The 25,547-nt window shown below is 38.9% G+C and overlaps 1 protein-coding gene across 2 annotated transcripts; it reads left to right on the plus strand.

Moving 5' to 3' along the window:
* Positions 1–704: 704 nt before the first annotated feature.
* On the plus strand, positions 705–11,822 carry angptl2b (angiopoietin-like 2b). Of its 2 annotated transcripts, none has more exons than XM_047382658.1 (5): positions 705–919; positions 6,677–7,592; positions 9,420–9,613; positions 10,444–10,714; positions 10,808–11,822. In XM_047382658.1, the coding sequence occupies exons 2-5, from the start codon at positions 6,713–6,715 to the stop codon at positions 11,005–11,007; spliced, it is 1,545 nt and encodes a 514-aa protein (XP_047238614.1). In that variant the 5' UTR covers positions 705–919; positions 6,677–6,712; the 3' UTR covers positions 11,008–11,822. The 2 variants fall into 2 exon arrangements, with proteins under 2 accessions (XP_047238614.1, XP_047238616.1); XM_047382660.1 differs by lacking the exon at positions 705–919 and adding an exon at positions 980–1,237.
* The last annotated feature ends 13,725 nt before the right edge of the window (positions 11,823–25,547 follow it).

Raw genomic sequence — 25,547 nt, forward strand, 5'->3', positions numbered from 1 at the left:
AAGTGCACCAACATCATAGCTTTCTGGGCAAGGAAAATAAAAAAAGAAATATATGTTATTAAAAACAGACAAAACAGGCACGACAACAGAACCAAATGCCAAAGTATGGCGTGAGAAATTAGGATATCGCTGGCATAACTGACAACACTCCACTGACGTGTTTCATATCCTCATATCCACTAAAACACATGGACACAAATGTGTATAGCCTTGCTTTCAAAGTAATGACGTAATCACACCCTTGCAAGATCCAGTTCAACGTGAAGACAAGCTGCCTGTTTCAGACATCTCACCTCCAGGCTATAAAACACAGGTCAACAGTGACAGAATCACACCAGATCTAAACACTTGGATCTGCTCCCAGCCGGTTAGTCCTGCCCTGCCTCTTTTACAGGACAAGTGTGCATTTACACCCAACCGGGATCTGATCAGTGCAATGCCACTAACTGTATGTCCTCAACCAGAGCAACCATGCAAGCCTTGCCAGAAATAGTGGTGGTGATGAACCAGTGGCAAGGGGGCAGGGTGCTCGTAATTTGAGCAGTGTGTGTGTGTGTGTGTGTGTGTCTGAATACCTTGTGTTGTGCATGCTTGTGACTCTCCTTTGTACTGTGGGGAGGAGGGGTAGAGAAAGCCGGCTGTTGCTTTAAACAAGAATGTGTTCATTTTAAGGCGAGGGGTGGGGGGCTTTGCCCCAGTGAAAAACTGCTTGAGCATTTTTTATCATTTAAAAGCACCAAGGAGGGGTAGAGTGAGAGAGGTGCGGTGGAGAGAGACGGCCTCTTAGAGCTGTGAGGCAGAAGTGATGGATTCAGCGCACGAAACGTGACAGTCTTCTCCTAACCGGCCACAGGCAGTACACATCCTGCCCTGGACTCTCACCGTTTGGCAGGAAAAAACCTCCAACATCCAACTAAAGGTACTCATTGTCTTTTCTCAGAGTGCAATCTTTTCAAGAGGATTTCTGAACAGTTTACCCATATTTGCCAAAGAGTTCCTGGGAGGTTGGGCTACTGTTGGGCAAGTGACAGTCTTTTAATAACAAAGTTCTCCACTGTTGGAATGGACAAAGGTGTTAATAGCTGACTGACTGGATGAGGAGAGAGAAGAAAAAGAGCAGAAGATACATGAGTGAAACTTTCTGACTTGAGATACATTTCTACCCAGAAAATCTTCTAAGAGCTCTGACAGAAGGGCAAAGCAACTGACAGTCTCTTCAACACTGTGCAGCTTTCTTGTGAGCATTTAATAATCTTGGTCTCTTTATGGATGTTTCTTATTCTGTAATCTCTCAGAGAAAATGATGATCGTCTTGAGCTGATCCATTATATTAAAACAAAGTGCACTCATGATTCCAATATTGTAATGCTATATGAAGTCACACTTTGGCTCACATGCTGCTGAACTTCACACAATGAATTTGAGTCATCTCAGATTCACCAGTGGTAGCGCCGCATCTGTTATCTGACTCATCTTTTGGTGCCAGAGGCATATTCCAGTCTACATTGAGTAACTTGAATGATGCTGATGAAAACTTGACTGTCTAACTGAGAACAAAGTTGACAGAGAATTGCGCTTTGGAATAGTGTATTTTTGCAAATGAGCTTGTCAGAAAAATAACTTTTAAGTTCTATAGGATTTGTAATGTCTAATTTTCAGGAAAAAACCTTGAATGACATTTGCTTTTATTCTAATGAGGGGGGGAAGATAACGTTCCTATGGCAAGCATACAGCAACTTCAGGATGTTCCCCTGGAGGCAAAAGGATCGAGAAGTAAGCAGCTGAATCCCCTCTTTGTTTCTGTTGCCAGAGTAGTGTTTGGATAAAAGAGCTTTGAGGTACAATGGTGGAACTTATCAAAATTGCTCCCAAAGACCCTCTGCCTTCCGCTCTGTGATCAGACCTAAGGTACAGATGTTTGCATTAAAACGGAAGACAGAAACCGGCTGAACTGTCTTTCAGCAACAAGTAGAGCAGGTGGTCTGATTTAATTATATCTCCAATGTCATAGATTACATGCTTAAGGAAAGAATGATTACAGTCAAGGTAAAGTAACAGTGCGAATTACTAAAACCAAATTAATTTTGACTCTGATCCGTCAAATATTGGGTGTCACGGAGGGGACTGTTCTCTGCAGAGCTGGTACTAATTTGTAAGTGCAGCACAAAGCTCCCATAATAAGTGCAGTGTCCTCATCTTTTCAGCTACTGACAAATGAGGTGCTGTGTGGCCATGTTGTTATCTCCCCTCGTGGATGATGATGTGATTATGAAGCATTCACATAGAAAGTAGGACACTGGGAATGAATTGGGTCAGCAAGTACAGTATGTTTTATAGGTATGGCACAGATTGGGAAAGTGGTGGTTCTGTATGTAGAGGGTCTCTCTGCCATTGCCAATGACTCTTCTTGTGAGCATGGTAGCTCACTCTAATAAGGTGGCGAAGAATGTGAGGAATGCCATGTTCAGGCTGAAATGAGAGGGGCTGGGGTGTGAGATATGAGCCACGCTGAGCCAGGCTGAGCAGAGCTGCCCACCTTCTAATTAATATGTGCTGAGCATGACCAAAAAGGCCTGAGCTAAGGGCTGATCAGAGAAGCAGTGACCCAACCCCTTGCGCCAGCGCCCTCTAAAATCCAACACAAGGAGTGGTGTAAACATGGACATTTCACCTCAATAAGTAACCAAAACATTTTGGTATGAAGCAGACTTCAAGAAACTGCTGGTGTTGGTGTACTAGTTGCACTTGAACAAGGAGCTATTCACTGTGCATCATTCACTTGTCTTTATGCCGAGCACATCAGACGTGTTTGACACCTCAGCACCAGTTAATCACTGGTCAATAGAATCTTGTTTCGGCAAACCAATTCTAGGACAATAAAAAGCCACAGGTTGTTAACAGCAAACAATGAAGTGAAGGCTTTGTTCCTTCTGGGAGGCTGTGGACAGGTTAATAACTGGGTGCCACCATCAGGACAGATGGGACTCTCTCTGTCCGTAGGAGATGGAGCCCATCAAGTGTTGTTTTTTGAAAACATGCGTGCAAGCATGCACATGCCACCTATACTTACAAACACAGATTTCATCACAAGCTGAAATGAAATCATTGAAGTGTAGCAAAGCCCAGGGGAGGAGATTCCACGTTAACAATGTCTAAAATGGGAGTCCTCCTCAGCAGGGGAAAATTACATGGCTTTACTTAGAGACAGACTCATGTTCCAGGGGAGAAACCACAAGAGCCACTGGCCAAATACACTCATCAACACATTACAAGGGACAAGCTCTGAGCTGTTCTATTATCCTGTTGTAGGATTATTTGTAAGATATTATTACTGATTTTGTTAGCAAAACTTCGATGACATGAAACTATTTCAGAGATAACTACAGCTATGACTGTGGCAACAATCGCAGTGCCAATCAGTTTTTGCAGAGATCATGTCTTGAGTGCAGGCTTTGTCAGCAGTTTAGGAATTCTGACACATTAAAAAATTTGGTGTCAGAAGATTGCTTACTGCAAATGTTGAAAAATGACGTGTGCTTTTTCATTGCTTTCCCTGTCATTTCTTCATAACAGTTGCATCTTTTTTAAAAGAGGTATGTACTAATAAATAGTTATAAGTAACTTGTTCTGCTGATCTCCTGTATTCTACAATTTTCTATGAAAGTTTTCCAATTATATAAATAAAAATCAGATTCTATATCACATACCTTTTTCGGGACGTTTTGATTACCTGAATTACAGCATGCTTTTATTTCATCTGTGAATGGGAATTAGGGGAACTGCACTTAAATTGTCAGTTCTATATCTCAAACAGTAGCTTTTTCCATTTTATCTACAACAGCATTCTTCAGGGCTTGATTTTAGGGTCCAATCTGTTCACATTATATTTGCTATCACTGGTATCAATAATCAGAAAACACCAAATGTCCTTTTCTTTAATTTGCGAATGAGTTACAGACCTATTTCCTCACTCAAACTAATAGTTCTGCTTCAGTTAAGCCACTACAAAGCTGTTCTAAAAACATATAACTTAAAAAGCAACACAAGTTTCTGCATTTAAGTACTTTGCAGTGTTGAATTGGTATGACACCACCATGGACCCCTCTAAGCCTTCTTTAGCCATCCAACAGCCAGAAACCTTTGTTTCTGTTGTTCTGCTCTGTTGTTAAGATGGGCTTCTTTCAGCTGATAGTAATGCTTACCTACTACAACCAGACTTTGAGAAAGTGAATCACATCTTCATTTCATCAAGCTTGGATTACTGTAACTCTTTATATTGGGCGGACCTCATTTTACCCCATTACCTGCAGCTTTTCCAAAATTTTGTTGCTTGCTTTATTATCTGAGCTAAACCCCATGACAGCATTACTTTGGTGTTACCTTCCTTGAACTGGCTTTTAGTCTATTTAAAATTCAATAAAAAAAATGTATCATTGTTTTTTAAGTGCTGGGAACACAGTAGTATTGTACAGATATTTTAACCAGACATGCTAACCAGTTTTGAATTCATCAAACCAGATACTCATACAAGTTTCTAGGTCCAGGCTAAAAACCAAAGGAGCAAGGGTATTTTTAGTTGCAGCACCAAAACTCAGGAACAGTCTACCATCTCAAGTGAGATCTGCCAAGGGCTAAGAACTAGTTAAAAATGTCTTCAAAATACATCTGTTTATGCAAGCTTTTTGTTCTGATTGACTATGATATGACGTTTGAGCATTCCTTATTAATATTATCATTGTTTTCAATTATTAGATCTTGTTATTGTACTAGATTTCCTCATATATTGTTTGTATAGGACTTACAGTGTAACTTGCTTGTCTTTAAATGTGCACTATGAATGAATAAATTAAGTAAGATGAAGTTTTACACACTTAACAAAAAAATAAACATAAAGAGTTAATTGTACCAAGGGTCATGTTCTTAAGAAGCACAGCATTCTCCTCTCCATGTCTCCAGTCTAATGTGCTGGCATCTTTCCTGCACATTACATAACAAGACTAAAGCATTTCTGACCTTCTTGCCTTAATTTGTGGTCAATATTTCTATAAAAGATAATCTGTGTGAAATGTGGGAGAATCGTTCTGCAATCACAATAAGGCTATTTATAATGCTTTATGATTAGAAACACTCTTTGTGACTCTGGAGGTGTATTGCATAAAAACTACCATATTCAAACATGCAGCAACTTTCACTCAGCTTGCCTCAGAAGCTCACTGACTAATTATACTTAGACTGCAGTTACAATAGTCTGTTGCCATTTTTCATCTCTATCAAGACTACGTCATTATCAAAACCCGTAGTTACTTGTTTTAATAAAAACAAAAATTGCTTATGTGTTTGAGGGGAAACAGTCACGTAAGTTTTCATTCCTGTGTAATCTTCATTAAAGTTATAGGTTGTGTCATACGGTTTGGTTTCAAGGAAAACACGTAATACCAAAAATATTATCAGTGATTTAGTCCAGTCGGAATTATGTAATACAACAGTCCTTTCTACTTTCTTCCAATTATGATGTTGCATAATTGGAATGATCTTTCCGTGCTAGCATGTCATGCATTTTCTTTTGGAAGAGGCTGCAGACCTTACTGATGCAATGCAATCAATATTTAAATCAGTCTGTTGAATTGCATCATCTGGTGATGTCTCAGCTTTTCCATAAGCAAATATCTCCAGGCCTGCAAACAAACAAGTGTGTCTGTATATAGAGAACAAACTGTCGCTGTTGCCCAAAGCGAACCAGAGGAATGGACTAATCAAAACACTCTCCTGACAACAATGTATCTGATTAAAAGAGATCAGCACATTGTTAGGTAGACGAAATATTATACTTGGCTTACAAACAGCAGGTGTTGCTTTTGATAGTAGAGATCCTATTCAAACATGTCAGACTCAAAAGTAAATATTTTCAATGAATTACATTTTCCTCTTATATTGATGAGAACAGAACAGGCACCATGAAACTTCCCTTGTACAACATGTATGTCCTTCATGATTATTATGACATGGCAAGTCAAAGCAGCCACCGTTGTGCTCAGTGGGATATGTGAGCAATTTCCTCTCAGATTATTTGCGTTTTGGTTGCCCAAATCTTTTAAGCGCTAAAACCTACTGAGGTTTAGATGTTTATGCAAACTGCGTATGTGTTTGAATGCTGGTCACACTTAACAAATTAGTATTATCTGGCAGAAATGTCTGCTTTTGATAAGCAAAGCAATGAATACATTTACTGATCTAATGTCAAACAGGTATCGGCCAGTATAATATTCTCACAGAATGAGAAAGAAACTATAGTTTCATGATACGATAGTTTTCAAACAAAAATTGAAAACAAAAACATATGACATGATGTAATTGTTTGGTGTAAAACAGAAAAGCAAGAATTATTCCTACTGCTGCTAAAGTAACAAAATGTTTTTTTAAAGTAGATGTCCTTATTGTTCTGAATATTTCAAATTTTTGGCATTTTGTTCTTTATACACAAGTATAACAAGCTTATATTAACTGGTTAATTAGTCATGCTATGCGCTCCGGTAGCTAGCCGCTAGGTGGCAGAATAAGGTTTTTGCAAAACCCTGAGAGCTTACCAACATAACAGAAAGTTGGGAATAAGTTGTATAATGGTTTAGCAACAACCGCTTCAAACTAACATTTGTAATCATGATCTGTTTTCCTATAGACTGTCTTCAGGCTTTGGTGAGTTGGAAAATAATACATGGAGCCCCCTTCAATGGTCTTGCTGGGGTTCCTTCTGGTTTGTGGACTATGTTGTGGGGTCCGGCAGACACAAGCAAGTTTGTCAGACAGTAGCCAAGGAAAACATAAGACCAAGGAATTTGGGAGCAGCGAGGATGATTTGGAAGGAGAGTTTTTGTATGCTGGAAGACAAAAACGTGCTCCAGCTGGACAGCCACAGGACAAGTGTTCCTACACTTTTATTGTGCCTCAGCAAAAGGTTACTGGAGCCATCTGTGTGAACTCCAAGGAACCTGAGGCTATGCTGGAGAATCGGGTCCAGAAGCAAGAGTTAGACCTGCTAAATGTGGAACTCCAGAAACAGAAGAGGCAGATCGAAACCCTGCAGCAATTGGTGGAGGTGGATGGAGGTATTGTCAATGAAGTTAAGCTTCTAAGAAAGGAGAGTAGAAATATGAACTCCAGAGTCACTCAGCTGTACATGCAGCTCCTCCATGAAATCATCAGGAAGAGGGACAATGCTCTAGAATTAGCTCAAATAGAGAACAGGATCCTGAACCAAACCTCAGAGATGCAGCAACTCACCAGTCGATACAAAGATCTTGAGCACAAATACCAGCACTTGGCTTCACTAGCCACAAACCAGTCGGCTGTAATTGCTATGCTGGAGGAGCAGTGCCAGAGCCGCCCCCCTCCCCGATACGTTCCTGCCTCACAGCCACGATCTCAGCCTCCTCCACCACCATCTCCACCTCTTAACAAGCCTTACCAGCCACCTCTTCTTCCACGTATAAACAACCCAATCAGCAATGAGATCCAAAGTGACCAAAAGTCTCTTCCACCCCTTCCTACAATGCCCGTTGGTACACACAGCCCATCCACCACTGACAAACCATCTGGTGAGTAGAATAAAGTCCAATCTGAACATTTCTTTCAGATTCTCTCTTACTGTTTCTATCTTGAACTCTAGTTTAAAATAAGAGCTTGTGTGTTTGAACTGCCTAATCACTATTCATAAGACAACACCACTTTCCCCATTATTACAGTAATTGCAATAAAAAAAAACTTGCATTTCCAGGAGCATAGGGCTAGTTGTCAGAACAAAAGAAAAACTGCTGTCTGTCTTTTTCTTCAGATGAATATCTACTAATTGCCATCGTTAAACCCACAAAAAAACAAAGTATACCAGCAGGGTACATTTGTGTACCAACATGAATCGTTGGCCCTAGGTCAAATGGTTTTAGAAAACACATGTTGGTAGATTTTAAAACTGATATGAAGGGTGTTTTGCATGGCCTATTACTTTCTCTTTTCATAAGAAAACTATGCTTTGTTGGAAAACCAAGAGGAAAAATTGCACACGCAATTTCCCTGATGACTACTGGGTGTTTTTCTGTTGACATTATACACTAATGCTTAACCATGAGAATGGCAACCTTTGAATTGACTGTTTGAAAGTAAGCGAGTCATTTCTTGCCCAGAACCATGGTGCTAACATCAGAAAAAGGTACGCAAACCCTTAACACAAACAGAGAGCTGCATACCAAGCAGGAATACACAATACCGTGCGGAAGAGATAGATAAAAAGGGAAACAAAGCAGGAATACAGCAAACTAGAGGGGGTGGGGTAAGTACAAAGATACCAAGAGTAAGTGATGTAATTTGTTCCACTTGCACCAGGCAAGAAACAGTCATATGTTCCACTAGAGGAGCAAACTTTATCAGGCAGAACAAGTAGGGCAGGACAGGGCAACTCTCTGGCTTGTATCTGCTCAACAGAGACATTCCTGAGAATAGATGGGTGGCTGAGCACAGGCCAAGAAGAAGATTATCATCCAAAGTCATTTTTATAAACCAAAAACAATCTTTAAGGCAATCATAGGTGCAATAGAGGGTTTTTCCCCCGCTTTCAAACTCCGTCTTGCTTCATTCACTGTAACCGTTTGGTATAACCCTCTCAACTACTTTTCCCTCTTTGTGTGACCCCACTTAAGCCATTTCTAATTCCTCTAACTGTATTTAAGCACTGAGTAAACTGTGCCAGTTGGCAAACCCCGCAAGTGTTATATCTGGTAATTGTAAACACTTTCAAAACATTGTTGCCAGGGAGACAGTCACCATTTGGGGTTTTCTACATCTCCCATTAGATGTGAATAAACATTACACTGATACCCACACAAGCAGATTTCATTAATTTTGCTAAAGCAATGTTTTCAAAACCTAACATGTTCTAGGTCCCATAAACCTTTGTCTTCAATCTTAGTAGGCCTCTTTGCGAATAAGCATAGGATTTATCAATCGTATGTTAGTCCCAATGAATGACCTTGTATCCCAAAAGGAGTACCTACACTGAAAATGATCTAAATAACATAAAATAGATAAAATGAGTAAAATAACAATGCTTGACTGTTAATCTCTGTACAGTGCATGATGGAAACTTGCTTCGATCGTTTCAGCATTCATTTAGTAGTCAGGATTCCCTTTGCCCTTTTGCCAGTGTTTCTTTTGGCTGTGCAGCCCAGCAGCCATTTCCCTTATGAAAGAAGCAGCCAAAGTAAATTTTACTGTTATAACAAGAACTTTTGTTGAAAAATGGGATTTCCTATGCAAAGGAGCAGTGCCTCTTTTTTTCATTATAACTTTCTTTTCTAATCTGTCGAGATACTACAGCAAAAGATAACTTTTTACTTGGTCCTGATTTTTTTTCTCCAAATCTGCCTAATAAGGTCCATTTAGGGACTGTCTGCAGGCACTTGAAGATGGCCACACTTCCAGCAGCATGTACCTGGTGAAGCCGGAAAACGCCAACCGCCTCATGCAGGTGTGGTGTGATCAGAGACATGACCCAGGCGGCTGGACGGTTATCCAGAGAAGGCTGGACGGCTCTGTCAACTTTTTCAGGAACTGGGAGACGTACAAGGTGCGACAACTTCACACCAAATCAAGGTGCTCATAGTTTGGAGGCAAGCTGGAGGCTCAGGAAAGGTGTTTTGACACCAACCAGATGTTTACAAGTTCAACTAATGAATAAATTATTGTTAAGCTTTTAAAGCATTTTATATTGTCAGATCCTTGGGAGCTTTGTGACTCATTAATTCTATATATATTTTCTTTTGAATTCGAATCACAGCAAAATTAAAAAAATATATATTTGTAGAAAACTAAATCACATTATCTTATTAATTGTAATCTGCAAGGGAAATAACCTGATTTCTTTTGTTTTGCATTGACTTTCCTTTAGGACTGCTTTTTACTTCCAAGCAAATGATTCACAAGGTTACATCTTTGTTTAGTGCAACAACAAGCCTATTTCCATAACTACAGAAAAAAAAAACTTTAAATTTTAAACCGATTTTGGTACATTTCTTCATCAAGAGGAATGCCTCCCTGGTTCAAAACACTGCAAACCAACTTACAGTATGAGGGCAGCCAGATCAAGCAGTTAGAAACCCTGGATTGTTGAGTTTCTCACTTGGTGTAGTGAATCCTGCTGCGTTTCAATAACAAAATAGCAGTGGAAACTTGGATAGCTGGTGCAGCCTATAAACTTGACCCAAAGGCTCCATTTATAATAATGTTCCCTGACGACAAACAACAGAACCGAAAGCAAACACTACTCTCAAAGCATGAGTATCGGACCTGTAGCATCCCTGCAGACATCCAAACAAGCAGCACAAAGCATAACCCAAATGATTTAGAAAGGGTTTCCTAATCGTTCTGATTATGTTTACTTATCGCTGTGCTCCACAGCAAGGATTTGGCAACATTGATGGCGAGTACTGGCTCGGTCTGGAAAACATCTACTGGCTGACAAACCAGGGAACCTATAAGCTGCTCATCATGTTGGAAGACTGGTCTGGGAGGAAAGTGTTTGCAGAGTACGCCAGCTTCCGAGTGGAGTCTGAAGCGGATCATTACAAACTCAGGGTTGGCCGGTACCATGGCAATGCTGGGGATTCCCTTACCTGGCACAATGGCAAACACTTCACAACGCTGGACAGAGATCATGATGCATATACAGGTAAAAACTTCAGCTTTTAAAAAGATTACACTAGATAATTTGTCGCAGTCAGAAGCAAATTATTTGTTTTTTATTATTTTCTCATTTGTTTAGGAAATTGTGCACACTATCAGAAGGGAGGGTGGTGGTACAATTCTTGTGCACATTCAAATTTGAATGGAGTTTGGTACAGAGGAGGACACTACCGCAGCCGCTACCAAGATGGAGTCTACTGGGCAGAGTTCAGGGGAGGAGCCTATTCACTAAAGAAAGTAGTTATGATGATCCGTCCTAACCCCAACACCTTCCACTGATCAGCATTGGGATACACATGGAACAGCGTTTCTCATTAAACAAAACTCTTGCCATCATTTCCAACAGATCTCAAACAAAAACATGAAGTGCAATATTGAAAACATCAGGGTGATACTGGCCTCCCTAAAAATGTAATTATATTTTGATACTTTTATTTCTATCAGTTTTTCTTTTTTCAGTATGGGACATAAGATTGCTTGTGGTTCAGGAGTTATTTTAGCAACACTTTAGAAAACAGGGGGTCTCTGTGTCTGTGCTTTTATTTGGTCTAAGTAGCTCTGTATTATGAACCCTACAGTATATCTATGTAGAACATAAGCAAACAAGGTTGACACAGGAAATGTATCCAGTGAGTGTCCTTTAATTTCAAGCTCAATATGTATTTTCTTTTCAAACTGTGTAGTTTTCAGTAACACTAAAACAATTAGTTTGTAATAAAGTCTCTGTGTGCCACATTTTACAGTACACACTACAAAACATCTGTAACATTTTTTAAAGAAAGCTACAAATTGCAATGCAAACATGTAAATGTTTTGTCGATCTTATTTCTTTTCAACTAAAAAAGGTGAAACATCAACTCGCCAAGATCTAAAAAGGTAAATCAGTAATTTTTGGTAAATACTTTGAAATTGTGGATTGCTTATGCAGGTATCCTAAGTTGCTTGTAAAATTCAAACATTGTATTTACTGTATTAATGTGTTGGCTTGTTAATACCAATAAATCCAACACAATGCGTTTGTACATAGGATAATTGTAATATAATGTATGTAAAGATTATGTCATAATTAAGTTGCAATAAAATATGTACAGATATTGTGTTTATAATTATTTGTAAAAACAAAAACCAAAAAACTGTAACAGACTAACAATAAATACTTGAAGGTTTGCCCATAGAAAGAATCCTTAAAGAAATTCTGCACCTTACTTGATATACACCTCCTGAATTAGTTTGAAGTTATAGATGATAGAAATGATAGAAAAAGAACGATGAATACTTTAAGACACTGCACAGAAGATGAACTCTTTTCCTTGTACATCTTTTTTTTTGTTTTTTTAACATATCCTGTCCAGCAGAGTATCGCTCAGAATGGTTGTCTGAGTGCCAAGAAGAAGCCCAACAGATTTACTTTAACAAGTGGAGCATTACAGCTAACGCTTTAAAGCTCTGCTTGATATTTATAAAATAAACTTCATTAGAATCTGCTTTGGGATATTTCAATTGTTACGGACACGGAGACAGAAACGAAAAGGAAAAAATAAGGAGCACGGAAGAGAGAGAGGTGGGCAAAATGGAAAAAGGGAGAGAAGGAGAACAGAATGGAGGAGAGAAAGAAGGATGAAGAGAATACAAGATAACACCCTGCTTGCTTCTATACCTTCATACATAACATTCCTTATACTTTCTAATCTTGACTGTGTAAATAAATTAAAATAAGTCTTTTTGTGACTGGTTAGTTCATTTTTAAGGGCAGCAAAACAAAAAGTATGTGAATATTCCTCAAATAAAAGTAAAAATCTGTCAACAGTCCTGAAATTGGATTGTAATCAAGTGTAAACTGCTTGAGCACAAAGGTTTTGTGAAAGGTTTAGTATGCTTGAGTTGAAGTTGCAGTTGTTTATATTGCACTAATTCATAACAATAAGCCATATCACGGTTAGATTAAATAGAAAAAATAAACAATTCCAGCATGCTCTTTGACACCTGCATTAGAGGAGGTAACATTAATGAAAGTGACATTGCTGTTAACTAGAGAACAGTAGAGATATTCCTCAGCAGCAAACGGGGGAAAACATAGTATGTTCTCAGGATGTTGAAGGGGTTGCACAGAGGATTAAAGTTATTTTAATTATGTTCATCCTGTTGTACTGAAAGCAGAGATGTGCCCATCAGTTAGCAAGTGATTGGAATAGGCCAATATTCGCTGCTGCTGAAAAACCAGATTTTATTCCCCTTTATTCGTTAAGTGGATCATGTCCAAAAACTACCACTGTTTTTGTTGCATAAATGCAACAACCAGCTTGCACTTCTGAAATGCCTTTATGTTTTCAATAAAAATAAGGTTAACCTGTTAAGCCCTAAGCGTTTTGGAGCAATTTCCGGCTGGAATTACATAACGGAAATAAATCAAGAATAGCTCCACAGTTATAATGTCTAACTGAAAGCTGTTGGAACCTATGTAAAGGTTAGACATAAAAGAATAATTTTCCAGTGGAACCATTATTGCAACTCTTACCATGTCAAAAAGACAAAATCCAATTTTTTGAACCCCTGCCTGTCCGGTATCTAATGATACCGGGCATGGGGGTTTGCTGCAAAAAGAAAGGGGTTTTATGTTGCATTTTGTTCAGTCTCCCCTGTCTGAAGGACCTCATAACGTGATCTTGGCTGTTTAAGTTGCTGTAAAACCGAATGTATTTCTGAAAAACTAATTTGTCGAATTGTTTTATTAACATTAAAGCCTCCTCTTGTGAGGGATTTAGCTGTGTTCGACGTGATTCTAGAGGCGGAGAAATAAACATGTCTCAGCTGGACCCAACAGTGGAGTGGGTCTGTATAGCAAACACATGCCTGATTTTTTCTATGTCCTAAAGTTATTATTTATGATTTAATCTGAGCAAGCCATTTTACAAACGTACATATATATCATATGTAACAATAGACAGTATTTATAAAAAATATATACTATTGCTAACACTGATTATTTAAAAACCCAAAAGCACAGCCACAAAAAGGATTATGTCTCCAACGTTCTGCTCCATACTCAGATATCATGTATTGTTAGCGTGACTGATGAAATATGACAGGCTAGTAAACCTAATGCATTCAACAGTCACTTCAACTGACAGCAAAAAAACTCTTTAATCTACAATTTGTCAGTGTGACAGGAAAATGACTTAACACTGCAATGAACCCAACTCCATTAATACTATATTCCGACAGCAAACTGAAGCTGAAAGATTTTTACACTGTTTAATTTATATAGAATTTCAAAAGGGCGGAAATAATATGCAGTGCAAGCCTGCTGTATAGTGTTTAAGTTTCACAGTTTCAAAATTAGCCATGCAAGGGTTTGGGTCAGGAAAATATAGATACGCATTCTTGAGTGACAATAGCTAAAACACTTCAACCAGCATAAAACTGACAGACAGTGGCTGTTAGATCTGGCTGAAAAGCTTCTTTCCACATGTCATAGAGGCTTTAAACAGGACAAAGTTAAGACTTTGAGCACGCCTCTTGTCATTACTGTCAGCAGCGTCTTTTTTGTTAACACAACATGAATGAGTTGCTAAAAGGCATGCAGTATAAAGTCCTTCCGCTTACCAGATTCACAAACACTGAACGTCTGCTTTCTAAATCAACTTAATGGTGGTAAAATAGGCAGTGTTTTATTGTCTCCGTCAACATAGACGACAGACTCTTTGGATGCCGTGCAAGTCTGAAGACTCACCACAGTGGAAAACCTTGAGTAAGGGTGGCCCGCTCCCACTCCTCAACCAACATGGAAAACCTTGAGCTGACATATTGCTCTCTCAGCACAAAAGGAGCCCACATTTCCTGAACCTTCAAACCTGGAGTTTTCAAAAGAGCCTGCATTGTTGCAACCCATCTAATAAAATCTGCATAGTTGAACCTTTAGTAGAGGAATTTTTTACTTTCCTGAGCTCTCACAATGTCTGTTTTACTTTAATGTAGTCACACCAAAGAAGACCACAATTCCTTTTACTAGGAGCCTTCGTCATAAACATTTCATGGTTTTCTATGGAGGAAACATCTGGCAAGTGACAAATCATTGCCACATAACTGGGAATTTACACTCGATAATTATAATAGCTTAAGTACATTCTTTTATCTAATATCTAAATACACAAATGGAATGGTGGTCCTTTTATTTTATTTATAAAACAACGAACACATTTTCTGGAGTGCATTTAATTAAAAAGACTACCCACCCCTATCTTTTTTTTTAAGCAAAGTGTGACCTCTGCAATCTCAGAAAGATGCATGAAATAGTATATGCAACAGTATGGGGTGTATCATATTGTGGGTGACTTGTATATGTTATGAACCCAGAAAGGTTTGTAAATCACAAGGGCAGATGGAGATATCCCCCACAGCTGCTTTCACAAATAAGTGCAGGACAACAGGAAGCTTTTTTCTTGCAGCTCTTCTAAACAAGCCACATATGAACTTTAACATGCTAACTGAGGCCTGTATAGTCTGAAATTACATTATTTTCTTTCTTTTTTTTTTCATTTTCTCTATACCAATCTTAACATTTTTCTACTGGCTGAGTAACATTTTACAGTTGTTGAAAGACGATTGGAAAATGACCTTAAAACCCTTCCCATACTGATGTACAGCAGCAATTGCTTCTCTGAGATAAATGCCGATGTTTTCCCTCCACAGCATTGAGTTAACACACACATTACATCAGCAAATATCTGTTTTTACAGAGCTTGTTCCACTCGCTGACAATCAGTTCATCTTTTGCTTAGAAACACCTGACGTTTACCTTTCACCTCTTATGGAGCTACCAAGGATAAAACAAATTTTTTTTAAAAGCAGCTTTTTTTGTTATATATTTTTTATTTCATGAATAATGTCTTTGACAAATCCACTGTGTGTTTTCTTAAGATTACATTATCAGAACTTTAGATCCTGGAAAAGACAAGGTCACTTTTATAATGTCTTGATACATAAAACCCTAGAATTGAAGGATGGTGTACTTTCTCTGCAGCATGACTGCAGCTTCCCACTCAACTGAAAAAGTCATAGATTTTCTATCATTAAACACTTTTCATAGTGATGACACTGATTCATTTTTGTCACTACCATTCAGATATGTACAGTATTTCTAAAAACACACCAGAATGGTAAACTAATTAGAGGCAAAAACAGGACCTCTATGTAATGACAAACCTTATTGGTCTAAATATGTTTAAAATTCATCAGAATTCCACATTTTGAAGCACAGTCTTCAATGGCTCAGCATAGTTAGATTTTTAGCAGCAAACCTATTCCTGTGGCTGGCATTACCCACAATCCTTTAGTCAGCTGGAGGTGAGACTGCAGAGAAATTCCTGTTTGAAAGACTTTCTAAAAGAGGCATCATGCTGAATCTTTATTACCGATGTAATATTGTAAAACTATTACAAAACACCAAGACCAGTTATTCTTTCAAACTGCATCATTCCTCGAGTAAAACATTTATCATAAGTATAATCAAATCAATCTTTTCATTACTTTTTTCTGCTCTGCTTTCATTTCAATTTATTTCAATTCAGTTTATTTATATAGCGCCAATTCACAACACATGTTGTCTCAAGGCACTTCACAAAAGTCAAGTACATACATTCCAATTAGTCCTAACCATTGAACAGTGCAGTCAGATTCAGTTATTTATTCAAATTGGATAAAAATATTTTCTATCTAAGGAAACCCAGCAGATTGCATCGAGTCAGAGATTTGTAGCATTCACTCCTCCTGGATGAGCATGTAGAGACAGTGGACAGTCACTGGTGCTGACTTTGCAGCAATCCCTCATAGTGAGCATGCATGTAGCGACAGTGGAGAGGAAAAACTCCCTTTTAACAGGAAGAAACCTCCAGCAGAACCAGGCTCAGTGTGAGCGGCCATCTGCCACGACCGACTGGGGGTTTGAGAGAACAGAGCAGAGACACAAAGAGAACAAAGAAGCACTGATCCAGGAGTACTTTCTATGGGAAGGAAAAGTAAATGTTAATGGATGTAGCTCCTTTAGTCGTTTCACCTAGAAAGAAAGAACAGATAAACTCTGAGCCAGTTTTCAAGGTTAGAGTCTGAAAGAGAGCACATATAATTAGTTACAGTAAAAGCTCAGTCAATCCCCATGTCTAGGAGAGAGAAAGGGTTAAACACTGAAAGACAGGGCCATGTGGATCATCTGTAGAAGGTGAGCATTAAGTTGTTGCCAGCAGAAGCTTGGACGATTCCCCTCTCCAGAAAGGTGTCACAGGTAGACACAGAGTCAGGCCAGGTGTAGCTTCTAGGAAGAGAAAAGAGAGAACAACGTTAAAAGCTGAAATAACAGCAAATAATGCAGAATTGGAGAGTAGTGTGAGAATGTAGCGAAGAGGGTGAAAGTGGTCATTATGTCCTCCAGCAGCCTAAGCCTATAGCAACATAACTACGGAGATAGCTCAGGATAACCTAAGCCACTCCAACTATAAGCTTTATCAAAAAAGGAACATTTTAAGCATAGCCTTAAAAGTAGACAGTCTGTCCATCTAGAGCCCACTGATGGCCATTATTATACTAAAAACCACAACGATTGAGATACCTCTCTGTCAGATTGACCATAACCATTGGAAAAGAGAGGGGGTCATACAAGTAGCAGAAATGGAGGGTGTGTTTGCACCTCAACCATAACTGAGCCGGTTTAGGCTAAACCTGACTCCCCCTTACTCCATCCAACAGGGAGAGAAGAAGACGGAGGTAAAAAAATAAGGAAGATAGCTCAGGATAACCTAAGCCACTCTAACTATAAGCTTTATCAAAAAGGAAAGTTTTAAGCCTTAAAAGTAGACAGGGTGTCTGCCTCACGGACTAAAACTGGGAGCTGGTTCCAAAGGAGAGGAGCCTGATAACTAAAAGATCTGCCTCCCATTCTACTTCTAGAGACTCTAGGAACCACCAGTAAACCTGCAGTCTGAGAACGAAGTGCTCTGTTAGGAACATATGGAACAATCAGATCTCTGATGTATGATGGAGCTTGATCATTAAGGGCTTTATATGTGAGGAGGAGAATTTAAAATTCTATTCTGGATTTAACAGGGAGCCAATGAAGGGAAGCTAAAGTAGGGGAAATATTATCTCTCTTTTTAATTTTCATCAGAACTCTTGCTGCAGCATTTTGAATCAGCTGAAGGCTTTTAACTGCATTTTGTGGACATCCTGATAGTAAAGAATTACAATAGTCCAGCCTTGAAGTAACAAATGCATGGACTAGTTTTTCAGCATCACTCCTGGATAGGATATTTCTAATTTTGGCAATGTTCCGGAGGTGAAAGAAGGAAATCCTAGAAACCTGTTTAATATGAGATTTAAATGACATGTCCTGGTCAAAAATAACACCAAGGTTTTTTACTTTGTCAATTTAATGCCATCCAGGTTAAGTGATTGACTAAGCAGTTTTTTTTTTAAAGACTTCGTTCCAAAGATGACAACTTCTGTCTTGCCTAAATTTAGAAGCAGAAAATTTAAAGTCATCCAAGTTTTTATATCTTCAAAACATGCTTGTAGTCTATCTAACTGGTTGGGCTCATCAGGATTTATGGATAAGTAAAGCTGAGTGTCATCAGTGTAAGAGTGAAAGTTTATTCTATGCTGCCTGATAATTTTACCTATTGGAAGCATATACACTGCTCAAAAAAATAAAGGGAACACTCAAATAACACATCCTAGATCTGAATGAATGAATACTTTGTTCTGTACAAAGTTGAATGTGCTGACAACAAAATCAGACAAAAATCATCAATAGAAATCACATTTATTAACCAATGGAGGCCTGGATTTGGAGTCACACACAAAACTAAAGTGGAAAAACACACTAGAGGCTGATCCAACTTTGATGTAATGTCCTTAAAACAAGTCAAAATGAGGCTCAGTATTGTGTGAGGCCTCCATGTGTCTGTATGACCTCCCTACAACCTCTGGGCATGCTCCTGATGAGACGGCGATTTGGTCTCCTGAGGGATCTCCTCCGAGACCTGGACTAAAGCATTCGCCAACACCTGGACAGTCTGTGGTACAACGTGACGTTGGTGGATGGAGCGAGACATGATGTCCCAGATGTGCTCAATCGGATTCAGGTCTGGGGAACGGGCGGGCCGGTCCATAGCTTCAATGTCTTCATCTTGCAGGAACTGCTGACACACTCCAGCCACATGAGGTCTAGCATTGTCCTGCATTAGGAGGAACCCAGGGCCAACCGCACCAGCATATGGTCTCACAAGGGGTCAGAGGATCTCATCTCGGTACCTAATGGCAGTCAGGCTACCTCTGGGTTGTTGCCCTCCTACGGCCTCCTCCACGTCTCCTGGTGTACTGGCCTGTCTCCTGGTAGAGCCTCCAGGCTCTAGACACTATGCTGACAGACACAGCAAACCTTCTTGCCACAGCTCGCATTGATGTGCCATCCTGGATGAGCTGCATTACCTGAGCCACTTGTGTGGGTTGTAGAGTCCGTTTCATGCTACCACGAGTGCGAAAGCACCACCAACATTCAAATGTGACCAAAACATCAGCCAGAAAGCATAGATACTCAGAAGTGGTCTGTGGTCACCACTTGCAGAACCACTCCTTTATTGAGTGTGTCTTGCTAATCGATAAGATTTCCCCCTGTTGTCTATTCCATTTGTGAAATTGATTGTCAATCAGTGTTGCTTCGTAGGTGGACAGTTTGATTTCACAGAAGTTTGATTTACTTGGAGTTATATTGTGTTGTTTAAGTGTTCCCTTTATTTTTTTGAGCAGTGTATATAGTAAAGAGAATTGGCCCAAGTACTGAACCCTGTGGTACTCCACAATTAACCCTGGAGTTTAAAGATGATTTATCATTTACATGAACAAACTGGAATCTGTCAGACAAATAAGATTTAAACCAGCCTAGCACTGTTCCCCTGATCCTTACAGCATATTCCAACCTTTCTAAGAGAATTTTGTGATCGACTGTATCAAATGCAGCACTGAGATCTAACAGGACAAGTACAGACACAAGTCCATTATCTGAGGCCATAAGAATATCATTAGTGACTTTCAGCAGAGCTATTTCAGTGCTATGATGAGCTCTGAAGCCTGACTGAAACTCTTCAAACAGGTCATTGCTGTATAAATGCTCATACATTGGATTAGCAACTATTTTCTCAAGAATTTTAGATAAGAATGGAAGATTGGATATAGGTCTGTAATTTATTAAGTCATCTCGATCAAGCAAAGGTTTGATCGAGTGAATCACATTCAGTGTGATTCACTGTTTGTTGGTCATAACTCACCACAGAGAGACACAACATACTGTTTTACAAGAGCATTCTGCTATCATCTGAGGATTTATCTCAGAAATCATAGCTTGTCTGACATCTGTGTAATTGAGCATTCCACTGAACTGACCGAACACTGACTTAAGCAGGGCCTCTTATTGTCATGATCTAATAGCAGTTTAGTTCAAACAAAGCTCTTTCTACTTCTGACTTTTCGAGATATAGAAAAACACAAATCTTTGGCTCAATGGAAAAAAAAAGCCTCTTTTTCCAAGCCATTTACGAGAACTATTCCCAGTTGCTGCTGTAAAACAGTTGTGATGCACATGGAAGTTATTAGTTAAGCTTCAAAATAGAAATGTGTAACATAGCGGTGAGGTATTTTCTTTAGAAAAATAGTTGATTCTTTGTTTATTCTTATATAGTGGAAATTTTTTTCTTCCACTTTCCAAAAACTCAGCATGTGAACAGATTTCTATCTGAGGAGATGTGCAGATCTGGTTAGACATTTATAGCCACATACTCTGACCACTGTTTCATGCTCTTCCAAATGGTCTGCAAGTCCTCTGCAGAAACGTTACAGGCAAATCGTTCAAGGAATAATATGAGGAATTTTCCTTTACACAACAGTTTTTTTTCCCCCCCAAGTATATTTTTTTCTATAATACAAGTATAATCAAATTATCCTCACCTTTTGTAAAGTGAAAGGCTCCTAAAGTCTGTTTGTACAGATCAGTTGCCCCCAAACATATTATATCTGGGTAAATACAGATAGCAGTTTTCAAGAAAATATTTATTATGAAAACAAATTATCCAGAAGCACCCGGCCAGGGAGGTCTTTCTGCATGGAGTTTGCATGTTCTCCCCGTGCATGCGTGGGTTCTCACAGGGTACTCCGGCTTCCTTCCACAGTCCAAAAACATGACTGTTAGGTTAATTGGTCTCTCTACATTGCCCTTAGGTGTGAATGTGCATGGTTGTTTGTTCTGTGTGTGTCTGTTGCCCCACGATGGACTGGCTCATGGACAGGATCATGCCACAGCATCTCAATCGGATATATGTCCAGAATTTGACTAGGCCACTCCAAAACCAGACATTTAGACATTCAGAGGTGGACATACTTGTGTGCTGCTGATAATTTTCCAGCGGCATAACCATAGTGTGGTTGAGGTCACAAACTGATTGTCAGACATACCCCTTCAGGATTTACTGGAAGATAGCAGCCATCATGGCTCTATCAATTACAGCATGTTGCCCACATAATAAGACAGCCAACATCACACTACAATCATGTTTGACTGAAGGTGTGATATGCTTTTTCTCAAATGCTCCATTGATTTAATGTCGGATTTAATTGTATTTACACCTTCCAAAAAGTTGCACTTTTGTCTTGTCAATCAACTTAATTATTTTCTCGAAAATCTTTGGGATCATTAAAATCTTTTTTGGCAAACATGAAATGGAGTTTTGATGAAAATTCAAACTGAAAGACTCACCTCCACCCCCGGCTGTCCTATGACTCCACTGTGCGTCTCTCCTCCATCGAATCAGCATCAGATCCGCATGTGTTTTCAATCAATCATCCTCCGAGGCTTCACTTTTAAGGACCTCCAGTCATGGATTGCCCGCTCTTCCGCTGAACTTCGACCCTCCTCCCTCCAACCTCCACAATGTCCCTTCCATACTCCTTCCGGCTCCCTTACCTTCTTAGGCCTTCACTCCACCACCAGTTTTGGATCCGAAAGGGGGCAGACTCATCTAAGACGTTCATTCAAGCTCATGTCATTCTCAGCATTCATTTCTTCCTCCGGGGTCCGAGCGGCAAAGATATTAACTTTTATCAATAAACTTCTCTAATCGCCATCTTTTTGTTTCTTATTGTGAGTCTTTTCAGGTTGAAATGAGGCTTTGCTCAGCTGGCCACTCATGGAAAGGTCCAACACTGTTCTATGTTTTCTTTGTTTGTGGATAATGTGTCTCAGTGTGGTTCTTGTAGAATTGCAGAAAAGGCTGTGAAACCCTGATAGATGTGAGTGACTTTGTTACTCATCTGTTGAATTTCTTTAAGTTAGAGCATGAAGTGTTGCTTTTTTAAGATTTGTTAGCCTACTTCATGTTGTGAGACAGGTTCTATTTACGTAACATCTGAATTGTACAGGTCCGGCAGTAGCCGGTTGAAATTATGTCCTTCCCAACAGCGACCAAATGACAAAATTTGAGGTTTAACCAATTCCGTTTCAGTGTGCTACTACTTGTTATTGGACCTATTTTGTCACATAATATTAACTAGCTGGCAGCTAACATTGCAAATACTTTAACTAAACTTAGTGTCAATAACATGCCACTGTTTTAGCTGAAATGGTGCTTTTCCTTTAGGCTGGGTGTGTTCACAGGTTTCTTTCTTGAAATATTTTCCATTCTGCCATATTTGGAGCAAGTACACCAGCAGCCACTGGACGTTTTTTACTGGAGTCAAAGGTTAACCTTCCTTAGCTGTCAGAACTATTTTCCAAGACTGAGGGGCCGACACTTTCCATCAGCTTCTATTTAGTGAAAAGAATTTCACCTGGGATAAAACGGACCTGGGGACCAGAAGACTTAAATGTTATTTCTGTTTAGGGAAACAGTTTTTTTCTGCTTTCCCCACATGCTGAAAACTATCACGGGCCAGTATGAGACTATTACCATATGATGACATACTGCTGTATGACAGAATTTAAAGAAAAGATTTAGATGAAATATAGACAAGCAACAGCCAATGCTGTTGAGGCTAAATGCCAGTTTGTTTTCTATAATTAAACTAACATTACCAATAACATTTATTCATTGTTAATTTGATTTTGATAATCTCTGCAAAAAAGACCCCCTAATTTAGCATAAATCTTTAGAGAGATGTGCTTATTGCATCAAATGTTTCACCTTTTTGTCATTCTGCACTTTATTGAACAACAGCAAGCTGATATTAGCTGGTTAATCAGGCTATCAGCTCAGGTAGTCGGGCTGCAGTTGGTGCTTAACATGCAACTCATAGCTTGTCAACCACAGTTTTAAAAGTGCTTTATTTTCACTAATACTGAACAATGGTAGTCCATTAGTTTCCACACAATGGCTGTTTATCATAACCAGATATATTTTAACTGCCAAATGTGTCTTTCTTTCTTTTAAGCAAGAGGGAAGTCTAAAAGCCTGCTTTCAGCCAGGTGACCGGTAGAGCACAACAACATAAGGGGATGGGGCAGTCCTGCTTTCCTCTATCTGGTCACTCAGGAAACCTTCTTGGCATCCAGTTAAGACATTTAACCGCAGGAACCGCGGTTATGAAACCGCGACTTCATAAAACTTTAGTATACCTTGATACTGGTAACTGTCCCATGTATATTCCCTCTTTCACCTGACAGATAAACTATACAATTTTGAGACAATTACACAAAAGTAGCTGAATTTCCAATCAACATACAGTGCCGTGAAAAAGTATTTACGCCCTTACAGATTTCTTTTATATTATTTTGTCAAATGTTGTAGATCATCTGACAAATTTGAAAATCAGACAAAAATATTCTAAGCAAATACAAAATGCAGTTTTCAAGTTATTATTTCCTTTATGATGGAGAAAATACGAAACAAATCTGGCCTCTCTGAAAGAGTAGCTCATACAAGGTTGTTGAAGTGTGATGGTCTGGGGCTGCTTTGCTACTTCAGGACCAGGATGACTCGCTGTAATTGATGGAACCATGGATTCTGCTCTCTAGCTGAAAATCCGAAAGCGGATTGTCCAGCCATGGGACCTTAAGCTTAAGCGTGCTTTGGTCAGACATAAAAGATCTTTTCAAAGATGCATTTTTAGAAAAGTATGAATCAAAAATCCAAGTTTCTGAGATCCATCCATGTTTGTGTTAAAACCCCACAACACATCATACTGTATTTAAAGATCCTTGTGGAAACACAGCAACCTCAAGATTCCTGGCATTGTGTTTAGTGGTGCCTTTTATTCTCTTGTTCCACTGAGCAGAGATTTTTAAACTGTTATTTTAGGATCACATGTGCTTACTATCTTATAAGGCTGTCAATTCATGAACTATATTTGATTTCCCTGCATAAACTGATGCAAATTTCACATCACATGTTGTAGTCTTATCTTCAGTAACTTTTGGAAAGAAGAAGCACTGCAGATGGTATTATGTAAATGTAGCATACAGCTGCAAATGCTGATTTATGAGACATTTACCTCTTTAAATAAATGAGCAGAACGCCCTAACAGACCTACCAAGAGATGTTGCTGCACGTGTGTGGTGCCGCTTAGTTAACAGGGTTCTCCCCCTGGATGCCTTTTTCTGATACAGCAGATGGGATAAGTAACATTGACAAAATGATGTAGAGTTTAGCTGGAGAGCCACGAGGACTGGTGAAAAATTCAAATTTTATCACCAGCCATCTGGGATTAATGTTTATTGTTTTATACACTGCTACTTGGTGGCTGTGACTTGAATGAATCAATTTTTCCAAGGGCACAGTTTATCAGGGAAGGCAAAGAAAAACTCCTGTTATCTAACAAAAAAAAAGTCATTTATTTTCCCCCTGAATTTATTTTTAATCACTGTTTTAGGAGTGAAATAAAAACTAAATCTGTGAGGCTGTTTGTGATAAATGCTTTTCAATTTCAGTTTTAGTGTCAAAACATTATTCTCTAGCTCCCTCTGGAGGGTCAAGATGCACATATACATTATTACTTTCTCCACTCCTCAATTTGACGCTTTTGTTTCTGTTTTGTTTCAGTATAAACAAGCTAAAGCGTTTTTATGCTGTAGCTTACAGCTCATAAAAACCCCAAATTATTTTATTTCCTAAAAATACTAAAACTACATCAAAGGAAATCTAAAACAAAAACGATGGCAAACTGAAAGGCATGTGTGGTGGCTCTTGAAGCTCTGATTGCAAATGAATCCATGTCCTCTGAATCTCCCCCAAAATCTTAAATGGGCTTTGGATTACACATGTTGCAGGTGTATTATTTTTTCTACAACACTCTCCTCCACTCAACTTTCCATGAGTATTTGTGGATACAACACTCTGTGAACAGCTATCTTCTTCAGCAACGACCTTCTTTGGCTAAACCTCCTTGCGGACGACATTAATGAGTGTGTGCTGGTCAACTTCTTCCCCATGGTTGTCTAGATCATAACATTTCTTTTACAAAAATTCTTTCCATCAGTTTTATTTAATATTCTAACCTTGAAAAATTAATGTGGGGTCTCTCTTAGCTGTAAGCCACAATCATGGCACCAATTAACAGAAATAAATGTTTGAAATATATCATTCTGTGTGTAATGAAAAAATATATGCCAGTTTAGTTTTTTTTCATTAAAACTGAAACAAACATTTCAATTATTATTGAGCTGCACCTGTACATGAAATCCATGTATTGTATGTTGACCACAAGCTTTGACCTCCACAAATTGCTCTAATCATTTTTTTATGACAATGCATAATAAATCCACCTACTTGTTAAGAAAGAAGACAAAA

Source organism: Girardinichthys multiradiatus, chromosome 12 (genome assembly GCF_021462225.1).
Source record: "Girardinichthys multiradiatus isolate DD_20200921_A chromosome 12, DD_fGirMul_XY1, whole genome shotgun sequence".
NCBI classification, from domain to species: domain Eukaryota; kingdom Metazoa; phylum Chordata; class Actinopteri; order Cyprinodontiformes; family Goodeidae; genus Girardinichthys; species Girardinichthys multiradiatus.